This window comes from Ornithodoros turicata, chromosome 2 (assembly GCF_037126465.1).
Source record: "Ornithodoros turicata isolate Travis chromosome 2, ASM3712646v1, whole genome shotgun sequence".
In the NCBI taxonomy this organism is placed as follows: domain Eukaryota; kingdom Metazoa; phylum Arthropoda; class Arachnida; order Ixodida; family Argasidae; genus Ornithodoros; species Ornithodoros turicata.
In genome coordinates this window covers 102099389-102124088 of record NC_088202.1, presented here as the reverse complement: position 1 = coordinate 102124088, position 24700 = coordinate 102099389, and the positions used below count along the sequence as shown (strand labels likewise).

Here is a 24700-nt window from a genome sequence, read left to right as displayed (position 1 = left end):
GGCTATCGGGGATACACTGGATGTGATACTCACATTTATTTCGATTGTACACCCTCCAGTCGCCGTTGAGGGACAACACGAGACAGAGCGTCCTGCACCAGCTGGCGGCTATGACGATGCAGGCGAGCGCCAAACTCGACTGCATCATCTCGGACAGAAAGATACCTCCCTGTATCTGAGAGAGTCGACTTTAGGAGGTCATTGCTTCGCTTTGAAAGCCAAGTATATGCACATGAAGGAACTACTGGTTGCACGTGTCCCTTTTCCTGGCCTTCGTCGTCGTTTTCTCAGTGATTCATATACAGAAGAGATGGCGCTCGTACAGCTTGTAGGAAAATTACACAGAATTTTGTGAAATTTTCACATTTACGCGATTTGAACGTTAAGGCGACTACGATTTCAGCAGACTGTTGATAACGTCGCTTGCGTCGAACCGTATCAACCGGATCCAATAAGTGGATAAGATTCTGAGTCACGGATGACTATACGATTGGTTCCGATAGACACGATAACCTTATCAACGGTATGCTAAAACTCTCTATAGTATATGTGCCGTCACTTACGCACAAAGCGGAGCTTTTGTTATCTGAGGTGAAACATCGCATCATTCGTTCAAACCTTATGTGTAATAAAACACTACCATTACATCATTCTTTGATCATTCTTTAGAAGCCGTTGGTCTCTCAAAGTTCATGTACTCACTTCAGTTATGTAGTAGAGTGAAGTACGTACTGTTTGGAATGAATTCGTTTTCACAGACGGCCGGTCAGCTACGACTATCTACGGTAGAAGTGAAGTTCCACAATGCTTTCCTTTCCTGTGATTACAGAAGTCGAAATTATTCGCTATCGCGACGACGTAGACATCACGCATGGTAATATGAGACCTTCTATTTAGACTATGTTCATGTGTGGCACAGTATGTTACTTACCTTCTTTGGTATTCTTTGAATGTTGTCGCTGGCATCTGAGTACAACGAAAGCCCACCACAGTTACTTTGCTGATGCATGTGAAACTTCTCGTTTCAGTAATGCTGGTTAAACTAATATACCTTACGTAGTACATCGTTAATTGTATATTACCACGGGCCATGTTATGTCTACTAGCTTACGGTACACACTGCTGCTATCAGGGGGTTTCGATCTGTCTGCCTGCCTAGATTGGCGGCACGTTGGATGGGGATGGTATGAAAGGGGTTGGGGGAAGGGGGGGGGGTAGGTGAAGAGGAAGGCTCACACGCCTGATTCTACAGTTCCCTGCACTACAACTGACCGTGAGGGTCCACCGCCTTCAGAAACTTCAGCAGGGCTTTATGTACGGATTTGCGGCACTGGAGGTTGCCGCGTGGATGGACGATCTCCCCTCAATGCGTAGCTCTGATGTTCCAGGGTGCTGCACTGGTTTTTGGAGTTCCCGTCTGGTGTCCGATGTAGACGGACACACCATTATAATGTGTTCCTCCGTTTCTGGCTCACCGCATTGGCGACAATTTGGACTGACTGCTACCAGTGCTCCTTTTTCTTGTGGAGCTTGTGCACCCCATATCACCTAATCGCCCTCCAGGACGATTCTAGGAAAGGAAATAAACATGTTAACCGGATATAAGTAACACCCCTCTCGGGCGTAGTTTTTGTTTTGTTCAGTCTCTCCTGCTGGGGACGTGCAGACTTGTCGCGAGCATCTCGTGGCTTACTGCCTTCGTTGTACATTCTTTTAGCAGCAGAAGTTCGCGCATTAAAATAATATTCGCTCCCCTCGTCGTTATCGCTTTGCCTGACAATATCTACACGTGAACAGGACATTGTGATCCATTGAACCAACATGATTGACTCCTTCTCTGTATTGATTAGTGCACCAGGCGCATTACTTGTTAACAGAAAGTGTGCCATATAAATGAAATGTGTGCACTCGTTAGTGTCGCGCGAACATTCCAAATATCTGTAATGAACGTTTTTGGGATATTTGTGCGATACGCAAGGTGCAAGACGGCGTAGTTCTTTTAAAGTGCAAAGTGTGTCAACGGGCTCTGTTTAGAAAAAGAAGGAAGTCACTGAAAAGGTTAACCAGCTGCAGGACTCGAACACACATTTTCTGGATTGCCGGTCCAGGGCTCTACCAATTGAGCTAAGCTAAAACGCCTCTCCAGATACTTCCAAGGTTGCGTCATGTGAAGGGACAAACCACACCCACTCATGCACTCATTCCACTTTCACTCTCACATGCATTCATACGACGGGTCGACGCAAGCGGCATCTGTTGAACACGATGGAAATTGATGTGTCTGTCTGTCTGTGTGTGCCTGTCCTTTCTTCTGTGTTCCAGCCTCAGAATATCAATTTCAATCGGGCTATGTTTGTCTGTGTGTGACAGCCTCGCTGTCGAAATATTCAGATTAAGATATTATCAGGATGTTGCTGGGATACGTGTGCCTTACTACGACCGTTGCACGGTATCCAATGTTGAAGCTCCTAGCGTACATGGTTGGTGTTACAGTCGAAGGCTCTCCTTTTCTTTGAACTTCGACACTTGCGTTTGCTTCGATTAATATGCAAAATGTACAAGTGCACTGAACGTGCAAAAGGGCTAAATGCAGAAAGGATTTCAATAGCCTTCGTGCGGTGGTCTGTGGTATGTGCACATATAGGGATCAATAGATCATCAGGATATGGGCGGCATACCTGTGTCCTCTTGGCACCTTTAAAGTGACTACTGCATGCGGTAACGTGCGTATGAGACCGATACGGTAATGTCCGGAACCGCGCTTCACAGTCTACTTGGCCACCTTTCTCATCCGGAAACAGCTTATACACGTTAAATAAACGAGCTTTAAAGATTCGCACTCCCTCTGCAGCTATGGAAGCCCCAGCGGTAGTAAGATTATGATGACGTAAGCCAGGCACACGAATGGGAGAGCAACGCAGGCGATTGTCTCCGAGCTTGCCTGCTTCACGATCGCACCACGATATACTTGTGAAAAGTCATCGGTATATACGCCGACATTCGGTAACCTATGTCAGTTGTCACGCGACCATGTCACGTGGAACACGACGTTACGCACCTGGCTGTACGAACACGTCCGACGCTAACATAGAAGTAACATTCACCAAGGCGATCACAGACTCTCCGCAGCCACCAAAGGCCCTTCGGTCGCTCCCTGATTGGATTTGTCCGCGCCAAGGGCGCCCATTCAGTGCCACTCTACCCCGGTGGTTCTTCTGCCGAACGTTCCGCCAAAGCAAGAAACCTCATTCTCTTTGTGCAGAAGGCAGGCCTTGCTCAACGACCCATCTAATACTTTGCTCTCCCCGACGAACTCGTGCACCCTCACCACATCCCCATCCTTCATCCTCCTCTATCCTTCATCCGTCCGTCCGTCCGTCCGTCCTTTGTGTTATTTTTTGTTTGTTTGTTTTGCTATAGTCGTGATGACGCCCACTTCTGTGTGGCCAACAACGGCGAGCCTATCCTGCCATTACCCCACCCACTCATTGGCCTTGTTCGAGTGACGTTTTCTCCGATTTCCAGAGAGGGAATTCCGGAATACTCTCAACATCCGTCTTCTGCTCTTGCCATGCATTACCTCAAATTGCACATAAGCCATGGCCGTCCCCAGGATTTTTTTTTCAAAGGGAGGCAAAGTGTTTTAAGGGGGCGGGGGGCAAAGCGTGCAAACCCCCACCCACAAACCTCTTTTCCTGTAGACGGACGCTGCACTCCGTGCGGCTGTTCGGAGGTTCACATTATTATGACATCTGAGAATCATCATGACGACCTATATGACTCGAGAGTGCACAGTTATCACAAGTGACTTTGAAACACCAGGGGGTGCACGGCCCCTACCTGTTGGTACGGCCAAGACAGAAACTGCTCCACTTTCTCGCGTCGAATTTTCGGCGTTATTGTCGGTGACAAACGAAGAATAAAAGGGCACAAGAGTTTCGACATCGACCGGGATGAACGCGACAGTCCCACACGATGTCTAATGTTGCAAACAGCTCACGACATCACCACCACCCAATGTTGAAGCACTTTGAGTTCATGGGTGGTGATGGCTTCGAGATGCCTCGAAGCGTTTGAGTGCTGCGCCTTGCTTAATTTAGCAGGCAGAGGGACCTTTTGGAGCTGTGTATGTAAACTGTCTCTTTGTATAGTGCACCTAACAGGTCGGTTCAGGGAACATTTTTCTTAAAACGTAAAAATGTAGAGACAACGTGTTTGCGTGTCCCGGGTCGGCCACACCGTCAATAAGGCAATCCACCATGTCAGGGTCGGTAAGATGGTGCTTTCCTTTTGAAGCCTTGTATACAGGTATAGATGTAAAGAACTTTGAGATCGAAGGTTAGCGTGGCTTACGCGGTTGTGGAACAAACATTGTAATGTCGAGTTTATCCCGGAAGACGGCAGTCCAGATCTCTGATTCTTTTAAAGGTACTGTAAAGCAGCACCGATCAAATGTCATTTAGTGCGGCTATTCGATAGTCCAAGCCACCAGGACAAAAACTGCGCAAGTTTCATTCCAATTGACAGTGCAATTAATTAGAAAATCACAATTAAAGATTACGGGCAACACTGTACTAGGTATTCGAAAGGAATCCGTACTCCTGCCACATACGGCGGCAACCACATTGCATGCGTATAACACTGGGCCCGACATAACAACCCACCACAATCCACCATAAAATCCACCCTTGCAATCCACACAACGATCCACATCTGGGGATAAACGGATAAGCGAACTGAAATGAAATGCTGAGCCGTTGAAAAAAGAATGTCTCAGACGTCCAACAAGCCAGACAGCGTCGAGACTTGTATGTTCACAGAGGTTCACAGAGATAGTTTGTTCGTTCGAAAGAGGCCGCGAACAGAAGGAGCGCGCAGGCGCAGCAGAGAAGTAGAGAGAGCCTCCATCGAAAAGCGGCCAGCGCTGGGTTACTTTGCAAAAAACACTGTTAGCAGGGGTTTCAGAATGCATAGGTAAACAGGGAAACTAATAATATGGTTACTAAAATAACGAAGTTATAATGTAATAGTGTGTAATACCAATTTTCAGTGTTGCAAGCTGTACAGGGGGTTGTTTGACACCAGACGTCGCACCGCTCCACTACGCCGCATTTTACATGGCAAATTAAAAATATGTATAGCGCGTTGTCGGTCGTATGGTTCCGCATATGATATTGCCACGAATCATCATCGCGAAACTTCCAGGGCAAGCACGAAACGGTACATCTCATCCCGGCGCATGCTGAAGAGGAAGCAAGAAGCTTCCAGACACATCGCCTGCTCTCTAGCAAACGCACGTGCTGTTTCTAGACTTTTCGACGCGACGCTTAAATGCTTGTGTGCTCCAAGCTGGAGCATTCATTCTTGGGACTCAGTTGTGTTCAGAGAGCTATCACTCTTGTGTTTTGCTACAAAGTAGTCTAATAAACCGTTCGCTGTTTATTCGACGACTCGCCGACCCATTTCGCTTCGTGATAATATTTAGAAGCAACAAAGTCTCTAGTCACATCACCGACATATCATGCTTGTCTACTGCTTTACAGTACCTTTAACTTCCTGCCTTCAGTTTCGTGCAAGTCCAACGCACATCCTCGAAGACTGGATTAATGGCGTTGAGCCCCATTCGCGACTATTACAGTGGGCTGTCAGTCTTCGAAACGGTCGTTAGCGTTTGCATGATATCAAAATGGCGTAGACGTCAGGCTTGGGATCGCTGTTACCAGTAGAGGCATTGCGTAGTCCTTTTTTTTTTTTAGAAGTTTGCTGATGAAGTTGCTGACGTCGTAAATTTGAACGCTGAAAGAATGGTGAAGAAGCGAGCAAATCGATGGCATAGACGAAAACACCCGAGACTAGCGACGACAAGAAATACGCACATCGACCAGGTCTGAAACACAGTTGAGAAGCACACGTAGACAACAAATTTAAGCAGTCATCAGTTTCCCCAAAGCTCGTGTGCGTTTCTTGTGTTGCCCATATAGCCTCGAGTTTGTTAGTTGCGGACTGGACGCTGAGCTGCTGACGTATCCGCATTGTGCATGTGTGCATAAATACTCGTACTCGTATTCTTAAGAACGTTTTTATAAACCCATAAAAATTTACCGATACAAGATCGTAAATATACATCATGCTTCTATGTACAGAATAGGTGGCCGCTCATCAGTGAGTTGGAAAGACGTGGACGCACAAGCGTAAATTCACCTTAAAAGTCGTCATCTCGTCGCATTTTCTCGAACAACGACGAGATCTCGTCCATATCCATGTAGCAGCCCCTTAGAATTCTGAAAAAGAGAAAAGAACAAGAAATGAGCCAAGTAGGATGCCGGTTCTTATTGAAGTTCATGCTATGCTGGGGATGTTACGCTGCGCATGAAAACAAGTTTGTTATCCCGTAATATCCGGTCGCACCCCAGTCTACCGAACCCCAGTTCGCCGAATGCAGCTAAGCGGACTATCTCTGAGTGGGAAAGTTAACCCCTTTCGGCAACCTGGGAAAGGATACAGGAGCTTCTTGGCGAGTTGGGTATGGCGGAAAATGAAAATGCAAAAGGAAAGGCGCGACAGCGGGCATCTTAGAAGATGATGCCCGTTGACACCTGCTGAATCATCAGTGAACTATAACTAACACTCAGTGAACTATAGTCGGAGAACTGTAAATGGTGTTGAAAGGTGACACATGCACACGGCACACACGACGACCAGCTGGCTATGGAACGATACAACGATATATTGCCGTTGTATATACAGGGTGTTTCCTCTTATCTGAAAGAAATTTTCATTCAAGACACTAGTCGCGTCCCACGGAAAAGTATTCCGACTCCACTTCTTCGGGGTCATCATCCTGCTTCAGCAACAGTATGGACTTCGCCTTTCTGAGTTGAGCTTACTTTCTAGCCTGAGTACAAGTGGCATATTAAACCGAATTTTATAAAGTTGTAAAATTGCCGACATTATAGGCTGTCCCCTACTGTTGAAGTAGCCAAAGTTAGGCATAGATAAGAAACAATAGCAGGTCTGCTTAGGAAGATACAGCGAGAAAGGAGTACGACTAGAATATATAAAAACTACGTCTCGCATTGTGGGATAAAGTCTGCCCTCGCCTCGACGCGTGCTTGCCGTGTAGGTTATTTTATCTTAGCGTTTAAAATCGACGTGCTCGCACGAGGCTCGTATCTTTCAAATATTTCGCTTGGCCGTTCTCTGAATTCTAATGAAACGAACAGCATTTACATTCAATTTAAATCGTGGAGCATTCAAAGACTGTACATGTTCTGAGAGACAGATTCATCTACCTGACTGAAATAATACCACATTGCGTCGAACGCTATATATATATATATATAAAAGAAACTTGCATTTAACTCCACATTGTCTAAACACGTCCGTTTGTATGCGCTGCATAGACCACTAACACGGAAAGCTTGAGGTGAGAAATCTTACATGTCCGGTTGGTTTGGGTCTTGCTCCTTCATTCCGTGGAGGATCCTCCTATTGTTGAAAGCCACAAGATCACCCGGTGCCATGTAGAACGAGTATTGGGAGGATTCCTGTTCCATTCGCTTTGTAAACATTCTGCAAAACCAACAGACCATATTGAGAACTAAGGCCCCATTAGAAAATGTTTCTGCTGTCGCCTGCAACTTTTCAGTTATGGGGTTATGCTCAATTCGCATCTGCGGCGGAGTGACTGCCTATCAGCGGTGGGTCGAGTGCTCCTCGGCCTGAACGTCCGCAGAATTCGTGGTCACCCGATCCGCCTGCGTGCTCCGCTGCTATGCTGACTTGCTGTGCTGGAAGGCAGCCTTGCAGTGGGAAGTTGCGTTTATGCCAATTAACAGAGAAACAGAAGAAACATTTTAAGATGGCATCGTCTAACACGGAAGAACACCACGCAATTAACCGCTGGAAACATGAAAGGCACTAACAGGGTATAAATATCTGCACCCTGGACAAATGAATTTTAATGCTTTGCGCCTATTGGGATTTCGTAAATTTTTGCACAGGGCCCATGTTTAGACTATGATGTTTCGACAAATAAAGTGGAATTTTGAAATGTCATCTCCTGTTTGGAGTGAGTACATCCTCCAGGCCACATGCCAACCGCAGCACATCTAAGTGTTAACCCTGATGCACCCAGGGCCTTCAAAGATGCGTCCCGGACACAACTCCCCTCCTAGGAGCTAGCTCCACGGACTCAGTCCCAGTATTATCGTAATACGCATGCGCTGAGAGAATGGCCGGTCCGAAGGAGTTCGAAAGGCGAAGGGGCATTCTTTGCGGATCTCCGAAGGGCCCACAGAATAGACAACATTGCCACATGGAGTACTTAATATAAGAATCATACCGTCTTACATTTTAGATAGTTTTTATATGAAACTAAAATTGTACGACGACAGAGAAATAGGCGATGTCAAGTTACCGGTGATGATTAGTTCAAAGAGTGATATTAAACGGCAGGAGCAACTTATTTATTCACACATGGTAACAAGACTTTCGTGCATGAGACTGCACTTCTTCAGGTTACAAAAATATGAACATGGTACAGGAACATATATACAGTTGACGAAGGAGTTTTCGTATGAGAGGGTAACCGTAGAGGGTCAACGTAGAGGGTGTTACCCTCTCATACGAAAATTCTTTCGTCAACTGTGTTCCTGTACCATGTTCATATTTTTGTAACCTGAAGAAGTGCAGTCTTGTGCACGAAAGTCTTGTTACCATGTGTAAATAAATAAGTTGCTCCTACCGTTTAATATCACTCTTTGAACTAAAATTGTCCATAATATTGTTGATTCGACCCATCAGAGTCAGGGGCGGATCGAGACCTGCGCTTAGGAAAGTGGAGGGGGCACGTTCATTGTCGAAGCGCATAATTGGGGAGGGGAGAGGAGGAAAGCTAATGTGTAAACTAGCCTCTTGTGGAGGTTGGGGGTGTGTCACTGATCAGAGTGCATGTCTCGGAGGCGATTTTGTCGAACGCGACCTTTCAGGTCGAAGAAGGGAAACAAGTAGGGCTTGGCACCATAATTAAAGAGTTTTCGCACGTTTCAAGGGAATTCTGCTGCCGCCTTTTCCGAACTTTGCGTTCGCCTCTGTTAAATCCCAGTTTCAGCAAAACCGAAACCTAAACTGTGACACTAACGTTATGACTAATGTTGTGAAGTAAATGCATACTTGATATAGTTTTTCTTGCTCTGAAGGAATGTAGTACCTGGACAGTGCAAATAGCAGGTGGGCAGGATGGAACGAGTAAAAAGCAATGGCCAATCTGTTGCCGTACAGTATGCTCGTCTAGTCTTGAGTGTAACATCATTAGTTACGCCGTCCTCGGTAGCTCAATCGGTAACGCTGTGGCTTGCTGAGCTCAAGATCGCGGGTTCGATTCCGGCCGAGATCGGTAGCAATATGGGGGAGGTAAACATTGCTTCCAGCACCGTGTGTCAGAGATTTCTGGCGCACGTCAAAACGCCCAGGTGGTCGAAATTATCCGCAGTCCCCGCACGTACCCTGCGGTACGTGCAACATGTCGCCACACTGCGTAGACAAACCTTAGGTGTAACATCACAGTACCATTATTTGTAAAGGGCTCCACCATTGTTCGGTGTCTGTAGGATATAGAGACGAAACTATGGCGCAGTTGTTTTTCTAGCTCCCCATAACGAAACGAATTTCTGTATAATAATAATGGGAATAGTAGTGTGTATGACACGTAAGGTTTGTCAACAGAGACATCTGTGTGACCGATGTGCTCCGCGGCTCTCGAAAAACTTTCTTCTCTTTTATTTCGTGTGCACGGGTCCTCGTTCTACCCAAGGTCGCTTGATCCTTCTACTTCACTTTCATTGTCCTTGTGATAGGCAGCGCAATACCTACAGCACCTACCAGCCAGTGTACCGCGGGATTATCTACGTGAGGCCGACAACGGCAAGCCCTATCACCACCACCACCACCACCACCACCACCGCGGGATTATCATCAGACGTGTCCTTAAATTTTTGTTTGTTTGGCTTTTGCTTCTATGCTAACGAAGCTTGGCTTCCTGCTGGTAACGATTTAGTAAATACACGTTCTGGATCCCACAGATAGTTGAATTATTGAAGTGTTAAACTCGTCGATTCTCTCTCTCACTCTCTTTTTAGATGTCGAAATAAGTATGTATGTGCGTGAGCTATTGCACATGTGCGGTTTGTATGACACCGGTCTAACCATTTGGTGACATTGTTCAGTTATCTTCACCTCTGCGACATTAGATTATACGTTGCGGACTACGTTGTTTACGGATATCAAGAACTCTTACCCATATGCCTCGTAAAACTTGGTTGCCTCGCTCGGTGACAGCAGTGGTGGACGCATGGAGAACGTGCTGTAATGAATCTTGGTAACCTTCCCGTATCTGTTGGTGCGAATGATTGGGAAGGTATCACGAAGCCAAACCTGAAAGAAAATAACGGCAGAAAATTGCACGCTTGTAACGGACATTGTTCCCTGGTGCTTCTGCTGTATCTCACTTCCCGCCTTTACAGGGAAGGGCAAAGGTAACACTCACACTATACACTAACAAAACAAAAAGTAGAAAGATATGTGCCTGCAACAGGCCAGGAGTATGAAACACTGTGTGGCGAGGAAGTATCAGCTGCCACTGTTTGTTTCTCTACTGCCGGCCTCGGTGGCTGAATTGCTAACGTGTTCGCCTACTGGTTGCGGGTTCGACCCGGCCGGGGAAGCCATCAACTTGGTGGCACAAGGTACAGGGCAAGGTCAAGGCACAGTGTACAAGTTGCCTTGACAAGCGACGGACGTTAAATACGTACGTATGTTGAGATTTCAGCGCACCCTGAAGAACCCCCAGGTGGGCAAGATTAATCCACAGGCCGATTACTGTGGCGTCGCTCATCATCACAGTTGTCTCGCAAGGTAAAGCCAATAATTATTACTATGTTTCGCTAAACTGTGAGCTAGTAGACAAACAAAGCTAGAGAGCTGGATGTGTAGTGCAACAGTCTGTGTTCCCACCCACGGAGCATAGTTTGCGTGACCAGAGGAACGGCCCTCTTATCTGCTGTGTCTCAACGCCATCCTCACGAACTCATGAACTAAAGCCAACTGCAGACAGAGTACGCATGTTTTCAAAAACATTTGCCTACGCTACACTACCTTTGAAATGTTGACACAAACGTACGCATCGCAGTTTTGAGAAATATAGTTGTGTTTGGATAAGTTATATTCGTTTATCCATCCCTTACCTTGCGGCGGGAGTCGTAGTACGAGAAAGTGACAGGTGTTGTGACGAGAAGCCTAAAATACTCTGGGTGGTTGTACTTCATCCACTGAGCGACATAGAATCCGTCAACAAAGAAAGTCTTGCCACGGTCTGGTGTTCCTTCAAGAGTTGGTTTTGGCACGTTGGCTGACAGGCACAGGAGAAGCTTTACACCTGAGAGAACACCCAATCATGCACGCTGTTCATTCAGGCAAGGTTGGGTTGACAGTACAAAACTGCAGATCATCGCTTCAACACAACACTGCAAAACCAAGACATATAAGAGCGCAATCGCCTAAACAAAGAAGTAAACCAACGACGTCGTACACAATACAGGCGTGACAGCAGCATGTGACTGTCATTTCAGTTCACGTTGATGCGCATCGCAGATGATACCCTACACTGTTAAAACAGAACTCCACCACATGGCACGCTCCTAGCCAACCATCATTCCGAATGATATCATTCTGTGCATTGATTTGCTGAAAAGACATCTGCCCGAGACAAGCTCGCTTTAAGGTCCTAATTTGAGATCAAAGCATTTGGTGCAAAACTCCCCAGAAAACCAACAATCAAAGTTCCCGAGGTAGTGATATTTGTATAACTAGCAGCAAAAGCGCTGTTTTTCGTTATGGTGTATCTTCATTGTGCGAGGAGGAACAACTACGCGAAGTTTGTCATTCTGTCACCTTTTCCATACCGAGTTCCTCATGTATGCTGCAGGATTTTCTAAATGTCATCATCTGGATATGCCTAATTTCAAGTCTGACCTGGTGCACTATCTCTGTCTGGCAGTTCAGTATGCTGCATGAAACGTGATCCTCTGTGCGCATCTGGCTTGCACGTAGCATCGAAGATACGGCCAAGTCCTGTTTCCCGGATGTAGCCCATTCTGTTGGCAACCTTCTGTAACTCTTCTTCGTGGGCTGGAACTCCTGCATCAATGCAGCACTCTGTACAACGTTCTTCGGTTACAACACTGCAACATCACGATCCAATATCCTGTCCAAGATATTCAATCAGGACAGGTCTGTCCAGCTCGAGTTCACAGCAATGACTCAAAGGAAAAACAGGAACTGAATTGAATTATAAAATAAATTTCACCTTTCTTTTATCAATGGTTGAGAAAATACTCATATGCAGAGTACAGTTCAAATTAGTATGTACCAATGCAGAGGGTGCCCATTTTTACCTCTTACAGATTTTTTATTAAAAAAATGTTATGACAACAACATAGATGCAGTTTTTGTAGTTGAGTTATACGGCAAGGCAAGGCGAACATCGTCTCGAATGCCAATCACTCACTGCATTCACGGCGTCAAAAGCACCTTCAAGGCTTCTCATTATCGTCCCACACCCATGGACTCATTCCAAAAATTTCGGAAAAGTTCGTTTAAAAACCCTTGACTCTTATGCCGTTACGGGGAGTTCACGAACCAGAGATTAGGGGCACTATCCCTCCCCCACGGGCGCCTCAGGTACTGCTGTGTCGGCAGTCTGACAGGTTAATGTGCTCTGTTATTGCGATAGCTATGGTGGCCGTTTTCAATACAGATTCTTGTGGATAGGGCCATCTACGAACATTCGTCTCGTTCGTAGATTCGCCAAGTTGGCCTTGCCATGGCTGTGGCTACATTGTTCCATGCTTGTGAGCACCTAATTTCTGACACACATTCCGCGATGAACTGTGGCTATTTGATAAGCTCGCTCTACACCCAATGCAGGGCAATCTTGGCATCAGTCCAGAAGAATGCCTGTGGTGTGGTGTGTAGTGATTGCGGGTGCGATGAGAGATACGAGTTGCAAGTAGGCAGCTCAGGAGCCGGGGAAGGATGACTGATTTCAGCGAAGCAGTGTGACCCTCGGCGATTAATAGACAGACCTATATGCTATAATTGTTGGTCTAGGTGCGGGCGTACACGACGACGCTGGGTCTTCGTGTGCAAAGAAGTCAAGGTCAAGGAATTCGACTCGCGGTCCTATTGCTAACCTTGGTACACGTACCCGTGAGGGAGCGGATAGAACTTTATCCGTTTGTCCCAAGCCTCTTGCAGGCGTGGCTCCATAGGAGTGTCCCAAGAATTTCCTTAAGGACCGTGGTAGGGGTTAGGGACGGCGAGTCTGCTGTACGTTCTGATTTGTACAACTTTAGCACTAAGCTAAGCTAAAACGTATATATGCAGGAGTAGCGTGAAATCTCACCATGCAAAACAGATATGCCATACTTCACAACGTTCTTGACCATCTGCTTTAGCCCGGCACGATCGTTCATGAATGTCTCGAAGTCCAACTCGGGTGGGTTTTCATCTATTTCCTCCTTGTGCCACAGGATTGTTGATGACTTTGTATTTGTGTAAAAGGCGTCTGGTACCTCCTCTCCCTCTCCGGCTTTGGCTTCGAGGATTTTGCCAAAGTTGTACAACCTGCACAATGTGAAAAGTATCACTATGTATGTAGAATGCAACGCTTGTTACGTTCACCATGCTTTACACAGAGCTGCCTGGCATCTATGTAGACATTTACACTTCTAGGTCGGTCTGTACAGAAGTGATGCCAAACTGACGCGTTTCTTCTTCGTTATTTATGAGCACGCCGTTAGCCGCCCTGCTCTTAACAATTGGGAGTAGCTTTACACGTAAGGCGAGTCAGCCTATTTGTGCTTCGCTTTCCTAGCTTGTTCGCTTAGCACTAATACTGTATTCTGCCAACACGAAAACAGTATCACAGCAGCAAAAATTATGTGAAGTAGAGAAGTGTACGTGAGACGTACCAGTCACAGCTGTAAGTGCTCGAATGTGGAGGTAATTTGCCGCTCTGTGGCCAGACAACTTCCAATTTTTCTCCGTCCTCCACATTCCAGGAGATGGGCTGGATGTTGGGGTCGATCTTAACGCTGCTCACCATCTTCTGTTGCGTCACGGGATGAACGCACGACGGACAAGTGCAGCTATCCCGCAGCTACAAACAAGAAGGTTATGTATAGTCTCTCCCTGTCATGGCGCAAACTTATTGTCCGGAATCATGCTGCATAGAAGGGCACGCTAGAATGTTCAAGCAAGACACAGCGGTACATGGGGGAATATTATAATTATTTCGAGAGAGTGTTGTGTCCGTGTAGCTGATTCATCTAAGATCTAGAAAGTAAGGAAAGTTTGATTCGCTGTAGCATGGGACGGGATAACGAGTGACGAAATCGAAGTTGAGCCCGCGACGAGCTGCATGTGCCAATAAGGGTAAATAAATACGGAAATAAGTGTGACCTCGAGGGACCGGGGGCCAAACAACTTGCTGTGAAAGAGTTTTCTTGTTATTCTGATTTCTTCACCACTTATCCCCTCCCATACTGCAGAAAGTCAAATCTTTCTTATCTCCTAAAGACCAAAATGTGTCATGGTGCTTTGCACTAACGAATGACCCTTTTCTTTACAATAAGATGTGCTTGGTCTCAAATGCGTCTCTTGCTTCGTCGTTTCAACTATCTGACTCCGCAGCTCTACGTGGGGTCTTCGCCTCATAACGGGCAAGCGTTACGCCCTGGGCCAGACAAATAGTCTCCTGCGCGACAAGTATACAGCAAATGATAGCATATACACAGCAAATCATTTTACACCTTTATTCGCTCCAAACAAGTGCAATAAAAGCATCCTTTTCTATCCCGCAGGCTGAAACAAAGGGTGCAAGAAAAGCATTACTAAACGTGTAATATAAACCTGCACCACATTTTATCCAATGTCAATTATTAAGGGTGTAAAGTGAGGTGTTGAAAGAGGTGTTTACGTCCAATACACCTTTTTTACACGCCATTGGAACTGGTAATATGATGTAAAACATTGTGTTTTAGTTCGCGAAAGAAAAATTATGCTGGTTTCAGAGCTCCGCTCAGCAAGTAATCACAATATAGACGATAACCTGAGCTAAAAGCACAGTATTTGACAGGGAAGGATGCTAGGAATTTGGCTGGTATCTATGACTTGTTGCAGGCGTACGTGTTAGTTGCAAAAATGAATTCTCGTCACCGTTCCAAACGTTTTCTGCCCCACTACACCTGACGAACGTGCCCCAACATATTGTATTTCAGTATATGATCCATCCCATACTTCAGTATAGGCTACTTTGGCAACTGTCGTCGGGCAGTACCCTTTGTGGTGCTCTTCCCGGGAAGCTTTTTTCTAAAATCTTTAACACTCACGCTGGCCCCACAGGGTTACCATGTTAACGAGGCGTGCCTGTAACGCATTGCGCTGGTTTAGGCTGTACGATGAAACTACGGCTGAAAGTCTGCGGTGTTCAGGGTGCTGTGTTCAGGGTTGTGCCTGTCATAGAAGCAAGAACGTCGAACTGTATGTCTCGGCATGCTGCCGCGGGATTTGCCAGATCACAATTCCATCCGAAAAGGCGTTTTCAATAGAATACTCCCTTTTAACGGTGTTTTTGTTTTTAAACACCCATTATAAGAGTGCTTTATAAGGAATACACCTAATTAAAGGGCGTTTTAGAAAACACCCTTCATTCCGGTGTATAGGCGACAACAAAAGTGTGTGCGACATGGGACAAGCCAAAAAAAGTGTTAAAAAGTGTTTACTGTGTAGGTATTGTGGTCGCACACGTCACTCGTGTCTCAAGTGTCCCGCAAAAGCTATTAGTGAACGCTTTCCTGGCTCACCCATAAGCTGTTGAAGTTCCACTTGGTGTTGTCAGTGAATGTGACGCAAACAGTGCTTTCGTTCATCTTGTAGACATCTCGGATAACTGGCTTGGGAACGTTCTCCTCGTCGTCCATTTCTGCCAGGTCAGACGTAATCGTTCGAACGCCCACTGCGCATAACCACATCGTTCCATTCTTTAAACACTGCGCACTGACGGACTTATGTACTCCAGTCATTCGGCTCCAGGAATGCGTACGTGCGAATTTTCGTAAGGATGAGCTGGAACGACGTACAATAAATGGAAGGTACATTGCTGGACACAAATTTCACGGATACGGAAGTGTCGTCATTGTCTCCCTCTATGGACCAGTTGAGGTCACTAGATGCGTTCATGTTGACCTTAGTGGGATCGGAGTAATCCAGGAACTTCCAATGACGTCCCTCTGTGTTCCGGGAACTTTTGTCTAGCACTGTACCAGTGACATCGAATAGCATGTCTACATACAGCTACAATACATACGCACAGCTGGAAGCGAGCACTAGAGGGTGCAGCACATCAACACACTACACACTACACTACACACAGAAGTAACACACTACAGTTCACACACTACAGAAGTAAGTTACAGGCCATATTTCACGGCTATTTCATTTTTTCCTTAAAACCAACCAACCAACGGCTATACGCCGTGCACGCGCAGAACTGTACGGACCAGGATCGGCCACTACGAACCACTTCAGCTGTAAAGACCACGTGGGTTACAACAAGTGACTGGGTGCCAGACGGCGGATAATGACAACCGACTTCGTCCCACCTTATGCTCCCATAATTGAGCAGACCGCGTAGCCGCTCCCCGCACTCAGTGCGGGAGATGATTTGGATACTGGATACCTATAGGAGTCGTTTTCCGGGTTTCCATCCGAAGCTTTCAGATATAATAATAGGCAATTCCCCGTGAAGTCGGCCTAAACGAGCACCCAGCATGCTGCTATCTACAGGCAGGCGTCCCACTCGGTGACGTAACGTCACACAAGTACATAAGAGCCAAGACTGAGGAATGGACTCAAATACACGGATTTTTGTTCTGAAAACGGCTACGATATCAGGTGACCGAAAGGAACAGATGTTCTCATTGGGACAACTCCGTAGCTTTTATAATTAAAAAGTTAATTAATGAAAGTTAATTAAGACATTGCCTTAGGACTTTGCTAATGCCCTTCTAAGGACTGCCCTTCAGCATATGGTGTATTGCAATTGATTTCACCTTGGAAAAAGTGTTAGATATATATTTTTTTAAATACGTTCGCAGTTAGCTGGGACACCCTGTATATTGTTAAGGAAAGACCCTAAGGACGTGCCGCCAACATATATTTCGAACAGAGGCCCTTCCCTTAACATTTCCTCACCAGTTCGCTGGATTTTCTACCGTTCTACGTTTACATATATAAGGGTTTATACGGGACTGTATGACGACGGTATGACCGTATGACGGTATGACCGAATTCAGTCACCTCAATTACTGCACGAGTGCCACAACGCAACATTATTTTTCTTGTATTCAAAATTGCCTAACTACGTGCCATACACATTTATGTGCATTCTGGCATTCGCACACAGTTGTTATTTGAAGAAGCACAGAGCCGCAGAGATCCCATTAGCATTTAACAATTCATTTCGATCTGATTCCGTTGTTTCTGTAAAGTGTTTCTTCAGTCCATGGTGGTGCTGCTACAGACTTGTACAGTAACTTGAGTAGGGCATTTAAGTATACGTAACTTAAATACTTTGCGAATAGGTTGGTATCTTGCAAATACTTTCAAAGGTCAGTACTTGGTAATCTAACTTCAAAACTTACTTCAACAACTTCGACTCATCTTCCAATATACTTTGAAGATATTTCTCTGTGCGTGACATAGAGGTCGAGCGCAAGGTTCTCTTTTATCTCGGCGATGCGCCTTATGCTGTATATGCTTTAGCCTCCGAGATATTCGGGACATCCACGTCCCTCTTGGCAAGGAGTAGTGTGCAGCGCCTCGGGTCTGGGAGCGTGCATGAGGCGATGTTTTGTCCTGAAGGGTGTGCGAGTAAACCATTGAGACCCCCCATCAGGCAGGATAGAAGACCCGTGCCGAAAGCCGTAGCGAGAGAGGGCATGTAAGATATTAATAACTCTCTATGAGGTTAAGGAAACGATAAGGGAAAAGCGACCGTAAATTATGTCATTTGTTCGCATCTGTAGAGCGCCTGTTGCTCAGTATTGGGGGTAATGCGTTTAAAAAAAATCGAGGCATGCTCTCGGATAGTGATTTTGAAACTGGTTCTTCCTGCGAGCTAGTAACGCTTTTTTGCTAATGCCATTTTCAACTTCGCGCTCTTCGTATTTCTTTGATAGCAAATTCCAACTGTGATGTCAAAGCATCTTGAAAGTAACGAGTTACTTCAGGAGTATTCAACACTCTGTCGTATATGCTTTTCAAGATTGGGTGTTTAGTACTCTACTCAGTTACTACTTTTTCTTCGGGTACTGATTAAACTAAAGGGATTGGGGAACTTTGATAGATGTGGTTCATTAGATCATGGACGCATTGTACTGCACGTCAGAATACTGAGTAAAAAAGAATTATTCTTCTACGTGTCGTTCTTAGGGAGATACAAGCCCTCGAACACACTCCCGAGTAAAGCGAAGACGTCACAGAGCTCAGAGTTGCGTCCATTCCCATTGGCAGCCGTAAGCACGTGATTTCTCGTGCACTGCCTCACTGGCTGCGGCAAGGGCGGTGATGTCAGAGCCGCATGAGCTTCGGTATTTGATATTCTTTGAGCGTTTTCTGGAATAACGTGGGATGACCTGTCGGAACCCCTTTTACTTAAATACGTACCCTTTTTGTGAGTATGTTGTACAAGCCTGTGCTGCTGTCGTTACTCTGCATGAAAGCTATCTCAATACAGAAACTGAGTGGAGAAATCATAATGCATAGTGAATATTTCCCGCAAAAATAAATAACAACAACAATAATAATAAGGTAGTGACAACAAATGACAAGTGAAGAAAGCACGTTTCCAGACAATCGCAGAGCATGTAAAAGATGCACACCACATCATAACGAGCTAACGAGTGGCGGGAAATTCAAAAAGAGGGGTACATGACACATTACGCGTGACATATGTCACGCCCTTCACGTATCACGCGACCGTGCACGTGTTTTATCATGTGCCCTCCTCGACGAGTGCCCCGCCCCTCGTTAGCTCGTAACGCGTGCAAGCGATTAAGCCCCCAGACACGTGAACTATGGATGAAGGCACGCTGTTCCGAACAAAGTTTCAGATTACTTGGGAAGAAATGGCACAGCGACTTCTGAGACTCGAGACAGGGAAATGACATGCAACGAGGAAGGTCGATGATGATGGCAGTACAGGAAGGACTTACTTATGAGGCTTATGCGGTTATGCTTTCTGTGCCTCTATTGACACTGCTACTTACGATTCAATGCAACAACGATTTATAAACACGTTCCTATAGTTTCTTTAGCGTAAGGCCAGTTTCACACAACTTTTGTTCTGGTCCTTGTTTTTCACCGTGGCAAACCGGGCCCATTGAAATCTACGGGGCTCGACTGCTTCTTGGTGGTATTTTTGAAGCATAAGGAAGAGAAAAAAGATAGTGTGAAATTGGCCTTAAGCGGAGGGACAGACAGATATTGACCGTGCTAAAATGAATACGAAGCGACTAATAATACACGACCGAAGGTACGCGGTATATACACCGTTTCCAGCCAGTCTCACACCCAGCGCTTTCGCACCCAGCATACTCCAGCAAGGAGGAAAGCGATGCCTGGGAGGAAGCACACCACACGTGTACTTTCCTTCTCTCTGGCATGGGCAGTAAACAGTTTTTAACGTTCTCTCCCGGCTAGACGGCGCTGCGCTTTCAATATGGCGGCGCCCACGGGAAAACGGTGTATAGCAAGTAGTGAGGAAGTTATTGCTCTACTCAAGGTGACGTTTCATGTGGACATCCAGCGTGCTGCTTATCATATTATCGAAGAAGACGGGAGACACAGCACAAAACGTGAAAGAATTCAAAATAACCATAATGTTCTTACCGCCATAATGTGGCGGCGGTGCGTTTGTCCTTGGAAGTCCTCTTCGTAAGCCAGAGAGCAGCAATCTCCTACACACTGTATACACAAAATATTTTAGTGATGGATCATTGGCATCACTGTTTGTTATTGCGTCTCTCCTTATGCGATGGAATGTGAGACAAAACAACAAATCATTTCGGGCACGCGCACAACAAAACATCATTGGCATCAGTTGAGAGGTCCACGCGTTAGATTTCTTTAATGATCTGATAGAAACATCAAGAAACATAAATCATCATACGCGAACATGTATATACACGAGGTCTCCTTTCATGTGAGATGGTGTCAGCTAAGGATATAGCACTTCCCTATCATCTATCAGAGGCAGTGTATGACGTGCACGGCAGACACAATATACCATTATTAAAACGATAGCCTTATACAGCCAACTACCGCGTTGGTCCGTCCGTGACAATGAACACGTCACCTGTCACGTGTCGCTATCACGTAATCGGAAGACAGTGTTTGCGGCACGCCGAAACCCTGTAACCAGTACTGTAACCATGCAAGAAACTGAACAGTTTCACGAAACGTTAAAAGGCTTCCAATAAAATCTAATAGCATCTCAAAAAGTGTTTTGCCAAATATTTACCTCCAACGATGCCCCTATAAAGCAGTTAAAAGCGTTTGGTGAGAAGGACCAAGCACCCAGCCAACTTTTTATATAGATCGAAGCAATAATCTCATATCAGCATCCACATATTTCGAACAGAAACTGTTTCCGTTCGAAATAATGACGGCTCCCCAATGTGACGCTCTTGGTTCAATCTACGTTCACCACATCGCTAGATTTTCCACTTTCCAGTCTATGTAGACAGGTGAACACCACATTATGAGATGCGTGGGCTCGCATAGCTGCATTTCTTTGCCTGAGTAGATTTTGTGATACAGCCAGCTTCGCTTGAGCTCTCTGAGCCCCCAGGGATGCGCGTAGCCCAAAGGCACACACCCCTTGGACAGAGATTGCATTTATCTCCCGAGAGGAAGCAGCAGCTGCAACGCTGTGCAGAAAAATAACCGTCCCTACACCATGAGAGAAGCTTCGCAATTTTGTCCTAGCAAGCTTGCGCATGCGTTATAATTATAACGCTATTAAAGGACAGTGATATAGGCTGTGAGTAGCGTTGCCACGCACTTATCCTGACCACCGCCCAGGACTTTAAAATCGAGTCTGGTGTTTGCAAAATAAAGCACAGTACCTTGCATCTTGGCCAATGGTGCGCGGATCCCTCTGTATCTGCCGCTCTGTATCCTTCGCCCGTTGCTCTCTCGTTATCATGTACTTCTCCTACGCTGATGAAAGCTTGGTGGCCTTGGCAACCAAACGTCACTGCGCGAACGTTCCCTCTCTTGTCACCAGGGCACATAAACTCGTCAGGAGGAGTTGGCCTTCGGGGAGGGTGTCGGGCTCATGTAAACAAGATCACCGTACGAAGCCGCTCCCCCTGCTATCACCGTTTCCGTTGCCGGAAAGTTCTGCCCGAACGTGGCTTGAAACAGGACGATTCTATGACGGCGGTTCTCTTTTTCGAATCTCTGGATATTGCGTCGCGGATTCCGTATAGAAACAGCTTGTTGCACAATGTGAGTGATTTTGTTTGTGGAATCACTGAGTACCCGAGGGGTTTATAGGTCACTGAATATGCTTGGCGGGATACAGAAAAAAAGGGGGTTTGGGATGTTCAGACTGGGATCTGCTCCTCCTTATCTGACACAATAAGGTGAAATAAGACGAAATGAGACTATCACGCGGTACGCCAACTTATTACGCCACTTCCAAGTTACCTACGAAGAAACACACTCCTTTCTTTCTCAAAGGGGATTAAGAGTGAAATGCGTGATCCTGGAAATGCGGTATGAAAAAAAAAAAAAAAACACTGTTGGGAAAACCAGTATTTAGTGATTAATTTGACACGTATTATCCGCCCTCAAGCCGGTGTAGTCTCTTCTGCACTACATTGGTCAGCGAACTTCGCCATTAATCTCAACTACTGCACTGTTTAACAGGAAACACCTCCTCCTCATCCTAGGAACGGGTCACAGTGGATCAGAAGGCAAAATGTGAAGACGATGAAGCATGGAAGTGACTGTCGACAAAAACACGCCCGAACGGGGACTCGAACCCCGGACCGTTAGGTTAAAAGCCTAACGCTCTACCGACTGAGCTATCCGGGCTCCCATTCCAGCAATCCATGTACAATACAAACAAATATTTAAACCGCACGTGTATAACACATAGATGTGGTGCATTTGAATGTACTTCGTAGCTCACCATATCACATGCCTGCGTTCTCTCTTTCGAATTGATGCATGCGCGAGAGCTTTTTTTTTTTGTGTGTGTGTACTTTTTACTGCACGTTCGAATTCGTTCTAAGGATCTTGTTGTCGTTTCTCTCTTGACACATATAATCACAAAACGCCTCTATTTTCTCTATTGGCGCCTTCGACATTGTCGGGCAATCACTGATGTTTCATAGTCCGTAGCTAATTTGATCTCCTTCCACCACTTCTCTGCATCGTGCTTTCCTTCTGCGGCACTGAAGGTCCAGAGCAACATTTCCCACAAGTAATCCCAGGCTGGCTTCCCCATATGGCAGCACTGTTCATGTCAGTTGGTTCAAGTGCAATCCCTAGACGAACACTGAGCACCGGAATTTATTTCTGTTTGTGTCTCTTTTACATGTACAGGGTGTGTGCAGAAAAACATGACCCGCATTTTTACATGTAACTTGTTGTCTACTTAGCCGAGGAACTTCCGGTGGCGCACGACGGCGTATTTATGCGTGCGAAAGCTACAAAAAAATCCTGGAAACCATACTCAGTGTAAAAAAATAAACAGAGCGCGAAAACATGGGCTTCCATGCATTAGAATAGGGGGGTCATGACAGTGCATGGTAGTGCATTTCGGTCTCAGGAGACTTATGTGCAGGCACCGCTAGGGGTACTGCCGATGAGCATCCATGTGGGACATCGTTTCGCCGTTTCGATTTATGCACCGATAGCTCCCCTAGCGGTACCTGAACACAACTCTCCTACGTCCACCGTGTTGCCCTTTCACATACACCCTGTTGTCCACCATGTTGCCCTATTCTGATGCACGGAAGCCGACGTTTTCGTTGTTCCGTTTATTTTTTAAGCTGAGTATGGCTTCCACAATTTTTCTGCAGATTTCGCACGCATAAATGCGCCATCGTGTGCCACCGGAAGTTCGTTAGTTAGGTAGGCAACAAGCTATGTGCCTAAATGCGGGTCATGTTTTTCTGCACACACCCTGTATAAGCTATCCAGGATTGGGAAGGCTTATTACGGAGGGTTCAAACGCAAGATTGCTTTGCCTATAGTGAAACTACAACGAACGTTGTTCAAAAGGCTACCGTTGAGAGCGAGGGGCCGAATACGTCGCTCACATCAGTGTTGTAGGTTGCATCCGTATTCGCCGCTTTTTTCAGCAGTGGAGTAGCGATCGCGCTGCACTTTAACTTGGTAACGAAAAAAGTATTTCCGCTACGAATATGGTTAGCGGCGGACTCTTTATCCGCTGCCACTACTTTTCATAGTATGAAGGACGTGGAACACAGTGAAAGAAGAAAGCGAGATAATGGTGAAGCAGAATTCTTCTCTTGTTATTCCTTTTAGCCACTTGCTAATCAGGCAGATTGATGTGACGATATTCCTCAATTTCAGTAACTTTCATATCCTAAGCATAGTCGAATATTTTTTTTAAATTCCGTGTTAGCAGCGCGAAGCAACTGCGACTATGAGCGGCGTACAGACATGGACAGATGACAGCAGGACGGAGTGGGAGACAAGGGGGTTAGTACGCGTCCTGGGCCGACTTCAGGGGGAACTGTGTCGACATTCGTCTGGAAAGCCTTCGGAAAACCCAGGGAAAACCTGACAGCACAGCCGATGACAGGATTCGATCCCGTGTCACCTCCCAGTCTCTGCGTGGAAGGCGATCATCCTAACCACTATGCCACGGGAGCTGGTATTTAGGATTGTAATTTTTATTATTCTGTGCATTTGTTAGCTCACATTTGCGAAACACACACAGGTATGTATAACATACTGCGTAATATAGGCTACGAAGCTGGTTTCCGTCATACAATCAGTTGCAAAACTAGCGTGAGCGTGTTGATAGCACATAAACTTGTGTTTTGCACCTTTATTGTTCGGAGCAGCAATCGAGGAATGTAGAAACTTTGTCGAGTGCGGTCAACACAAGTGATAAAAAGACAAAAATATTGAAGCTACTACTTATTAACGTAGAAGCTTTCTCGCAGTAGTCTGCACTTCTACAGCTATGTGACGAAATGCAGATTACTGCAAGAAAGCCTGTACGTTAATAAACAGTATAGTTTCAGAGTTTGTTTCAAGATGCTTGTGCCGTGCAGGTGAAGCATCCCTGGCAATATAGAATTCGTATAGTTTACACAGGTTGCCGAACGCGATGTAGTTGTTAGGGGGTTTTAGGAAAACGTAGAAGTTTCAAGATAACGTATCCGAAAACATGATAAGCCAATCGCCTGATTCTTTTTGGGGTGGCTGACATCACGTCGCTGATTGACTGACAGCGATATGGAGTCGGAATCTGAGCGCGCTTACGATTTCCTAAAACTGCCGATTTTGACATCAAATACGTTACACTCTA

At 45.9% G+C, this 24700-nt stretch overlaps 2 protein-coding genes, 1 long non-coding RNA gene and 1 other non-coding gene across 4 annotated transcripts in view; 1 reads left to right on the top strand and 3 right to left on the bottom strand.

Annotated features, from left to right (window-relative positions):
* Positions 1 to 281, bottom strand: part of LOC135384921 (beta-mannosidase-like) — a 64513-nt gene extending 64232 nt beyond the window's left edge. Inside the window, exon 1 of the mRNA XM_064614103.1 lies at positions 34 to 281. Within this exon, the coding sequence (XP_064470173.1) occupies positions 34 to 148 (115 nt within the window). The 5' untranslated portion in view covers positions 149 to 281. The remainder of the gene's footprint in view (positions 1 to 33) is intronic.
* A 5782-nt stretch (positions 282 to 6063) lies between these two features.
* Positions 6064 to 21367, bottom strand: LOC135385860 (gamma-butyrobetaine dioxygenase-like). The gene is made up of 10 exons (XM_064615432.1): positions 21249 to 21367; positions 20011 to 20085; positions 15924 to 16075; positions 14031 to 14218; positions 13463 to 13683; positions 12031 to 12195; positions 11244 to 11434; positions 10298 to 10434; positions 7441 to 7572; positions 6064 to 6281 (listed from the first exon to the last, which is right to left on the bottom strand). The coding sequence occupies exons 1-10, from the start codon at positions 21253 to 21255 to the stop codon at positions 6203 to 6205; spliced, it is 1347 nt and encodes a 448-aa protein (XP_064471502.1). The 5' UTR covers positions 21256 to 21367; the 3' UTR covers positions 6064 to 6202.
* A 19-nt stretch (positions 21368 to 21386) lies between these two features.
* On the top strand, positions 21387 to 22777 carry LOC135385861 (uncharacterized). The gene is made up of 2 exons (XR_010420524.1): positions 21387 to 21633; positions 22057 to 22777. It is a non-coding gene; the product is annotated as an uncharacterized LOC135385861 (long non-coding RNA).
* Positions 22152 to 22224, bottom strand: Trnak-uuu (transfer RNA lysine (anticodon UUU)). The gene has a single exon. It is a non-coding gene; the product is annotated as a tRNA-Lys (tRNA).
* Positions 22778 to 24700: the final 1923 nt, after the last annotated feature.

What these genes read in the sequence shown, in the direction of transcription:
- LOC135385860 (XM_064615432.1), bottom strand. An exon ending in AGACAGAGATAGTGCACCAG is followed by an intron (nt 11,435 to 12,030) that starts GTCAGACTTGAA and finishes GTGTTCTCTCAG; the next exon opens with GTGTAAAGCTTCTCCTGTGC. An exon ending in ACTACGACTCCCGCCGCAAG is followed by an intron (nt 10,435 to 11,243) that starts GTAAGGGATGGA and finishes ATTTTCTTTCAG; the next exon opens with GTTTGGCTTCGTGATACCTT.